Here is a 3,210-nt window from a genome sequence, read left to right on the forward strand (position 1 = left end):
TAGAACACGTAAGAGACCTTACGTAGGTCTAGCATTGCCCCATTTATTATATGCGTGGCATGAGAAACATCGCCCGACCTCAAGATGGGGACGTTGCAATGCAAGGGCTCACTAGGACATCACCGCTGGGGAGGAAGGGATTTGACCGAATCAGTTTTGGGGAACAATGTGAGAAGGAAGAAGAGCACTACTGCATTAGAGGTGAAGGAAGGGCGGCGGTTGAATTTCAATAGCCTTAGTAAAATCAACCCAAAGTTTTCTTAAACGATATTGCTGAAGTAGTCTCAGTCAATACTATATTCGTATGATCTTATGTGGAGATCCATGCAGCTTTTTTATTATTTTTTATGTTCTTCTTTTTTATATATTATGTCACTTGACTAAGAATTGATTAACTCTCGGTCGACTAAAATCTAGCCACATCCTTCCTTAAAAATCGATCGCCTGGTCCCTAAAGATGAAGGACAAAAGGCACGTGGATCAAATCTACATGCAGAAGGCCTTTCTATTTAGCCGAGGAAACACATTATGCATTCTAAAAGTTCCAATCATTAAAGGTCTATATGAGAATTAACTAAGTCTCATCTAAATGGTATTAGCATTAAAAAAGGAAAAAAAAGAAAAATACAGACAAATCTCCATGTAAAATAAAACGGCAATGGTAGCTGGCGAACGTTTGTTGTAGTAGGGATAGGAAGCGAACCATCTTTGTTGGCAGTTTTTAGTTGTAAAATGAGATCAAAGGACGATAGTTTTTTTTAAAAAAAAAAGAGAAACTGCCATGTCACCTGAATAAACTGCCACCTCTCCCCTCTCCCTCTCAACTAAAACTGCCATGCCAAATCAAATGGCATAAAGTTAGATGAGACTGTTAATTCTCATCAAGATGCAAATTAGCAAATGCGAGCATTAAAACTGGTCAAAACTAACTGCAGCTCACTAATTTGCCTTCGACGTTACCATCAAATGGACTTCATCATCCCCTCAAAAACAAAAAAGGACTTTATCAACAGTGTGCGTTGCCGTCTTTAAAAAAAAGTAAAAAAACAGTGTGCATTGCCGTGGCAAACAAACAAGAGCCGAAAGGTTATGCATGAAGCACACGAGCTAGTGCTGCACAACACACTTGCCACCCACACACCGCGGAACTCATAAATCCTCCGGGCCTCTGCTACCTAGCTCCTCAGCTCTAAGTAAAGTCTCGTCGTTTCCACAAACGCTTGGGACCCAAGATATCGCTCCCTTGAAAGCGTACGTGCGCACCATGGCCATGCACGCTGCAATGCCCGTCACGCCTCTCCCCATGTACGTCGTCTTCGTCTCCGCCGTGATCATGTCCGGCGCTTCGGCTTCGTCACTGTGGTTCCACTACATCGACCCTCGCAACTTCACCATGGCTGCGGCCACGTCACCGTCCTCGTCGTCATCGTCGCGCCGCGATGGCCGCCCCTCGCTCGCGCTGCTGCACCGCGACGCCGTCTCCGGCAGGACCTACCCGTCGATGCGGCACGCCATGCTTGGTCTCGCGGCAAGGGACGGCGCGCGGGCAGAGTACCTCCAGCGTCGCCTCTCGCCTACGACCATGACGACGGAGGTGGGGTCGGAGGTTGTGTCGGGCATCTCCGAGGGCAGCGGCGAGTACTTCGTCCGCGTCGGCGTGGGGTCGCCGCCCACGGAGCAGTACCTGGTCCTGGACTCCGGGAGCGACGTCATCTGGGTGCAGTGCCGCCCCTGTGCCGAGTGCTACCAGCAGTCCGACCCTCTCTTCGACCCGGCCGCGTCGGCGTCCTTCACCGTCGTGCCGTGCGGCTCGGGCGTCTGCCGGACCCTGCCCGGCGGGTCATCAGGCTGCGCCGACTCCGGAGCGTGCCGGTACCAGGTGTCCTACGGCGACGGGTCGTACACCCAAGGCGTGCTGGCGATGGAGACGCTCACGTTCGGGGACAGCACGCCGGTGCAGGGCGTCGCAATCGGCTGCGGCCACCGCAACCGCGGACTCTTCGTCGGGGCGGCCGGCCTGCTCGGCCTCGGCTGGGGCCCCATGTCGCTCGTCGGGCAGCTCGGCGGCGCGGCAGGCGGCGCCTTCAGCTACTGCCTCGCCAGCCGCGGCGCCGACGCCGGCGCCGGGTCGCTCGTGCTCGGCCGGGACGACGCCATGCCGGTGGGCGCCGTGTGGGTGCCCCTGCTGCGCAACGCGCAGGAGCCGAGCTTCTACTACGTGGGCTTGACGGGGCTGGGAGTCGGCGGCGAGAGGCTCCCGCTGCAGGACGGGCTCTTCGACCTCACCGAGGACGGCGGCGGCGGCGTGGTGATGGACACCGGCACGGCCGTGACGCGGCTCCCGCCCGACGCCTACGCGGCGCTGCGCCACGCGTTCGCGGACGCCGTCGGCGGCGGCCTCCCGCGCTCGCCGGGCGTGTCGCTGCTGGACACGTGCTATGACCTGAGTGGGTACGCGAGCGTGCGCGTGCCGACGGTGGCCCTCTACTTCGGGCGCGACGGCGCAGCGCTGACGTTGCCGGCGAGGAACCTGCTGGTGGAGATGGGCGGCGGCGTGTACTGCCTGGCGTTCGCGGCGTCGGCATCCGGGCTGTCCATCCTCGGCAACATACAGCAGCAAGGGATCCAGATCACCGTCGATTCCGCCACTGGCTATGTTGGCTTCGGACCAACTACGTGCTAGCACAAGCCTAGCTACTAGCTCTGCTGCCACGTCCCACGTTGAGGATCTCAAAGGCGCGCGTATATATACAGCTGCAGGATGGGATCGTATTGTACAGTATATACATATATGTAGGTACTCCGTGCTACTCACTAATTAAGAGTCTAGTGGAGATAAGCAAAGGAACTTTGTAAGTATCCTCCTCTCGAAGACAGGAAAAGAAATTTAATTTTCCGCCGCCAGGGACTCGCGCTCCGCCACCGTTCTCCGCCGGCTCCTCTCCGTCGACGACCTCGGTCGTCGGTGATGAGGGTGGTCGTCGGATTCACACGTGTGGATAGCTTTAGGCCAAAGTAGCTTAGTTTTTTTTAGGTTGTTCATTGTCTTGGCTTCAGCGGCGGCGATGACGGCACGGAATAAAATTTCTTCAGATCCTACCCCGGTGAGACAATTGGTCTTATCGTTGGGGATGGATTTGGAATACAGTCTGTTCAAGCACGGATGGTGTGACAGCGGCATCCTCGTGGTGGACATGTGCTTTCGGGCTC

The 3,210-nt window shown here is 55.9% G+C and overlaps 1 protein-coding gene across 1 annotated transcript; it reads left to right on the forward strand.

The window, feature by feature from the left end:
• The first annotated feature begins 1,081 nt into the window (after positions 1–1,081).
• Positions 1,082–2,894, forward strand: LOC119352383 (protein ASPARTIC PROTEASE IN GUARD CELL 2-like). The gene has a single exon (XM_037619040.1). It carries the CDS (start codon positions 1,265–1,267, stop codon positions 2,681–2,683), a length of 1,419 nt encoding a protein of 472 aa, XP_037474937.1. The 5' UTR covers positions 1,082–1,264; the 3' UTR covers positions 2,684–2,894.
• Positions 2,895–3,210: the final 316 nt, after the last annotated feature.

Source organism: Triticum dicoccoides, chromosome 2A, assembly GCF_002162155.2.
Source record: "Triticum dicoccoides isolate Atlit2015 ecotype Zavitan chromosome 2A, WEW_v2.0, whole genome shotgun sequence".
Taxonomy (NCBI): Eukaryota; Viridiplantae; Streptophyta; class Magnoliopsida; order Poales; family Poaceae; genus Triticum; species Triticum dicoccoides.

Coding starts and splice junctions, on each gene's coding strand:
- LOC119352383 (XM_037619040.1), top strand. CDS start 1,265: ATGGCCATGCACGCTGCAATGCCCGTCACGCCTCTCCCCATGTACGTC.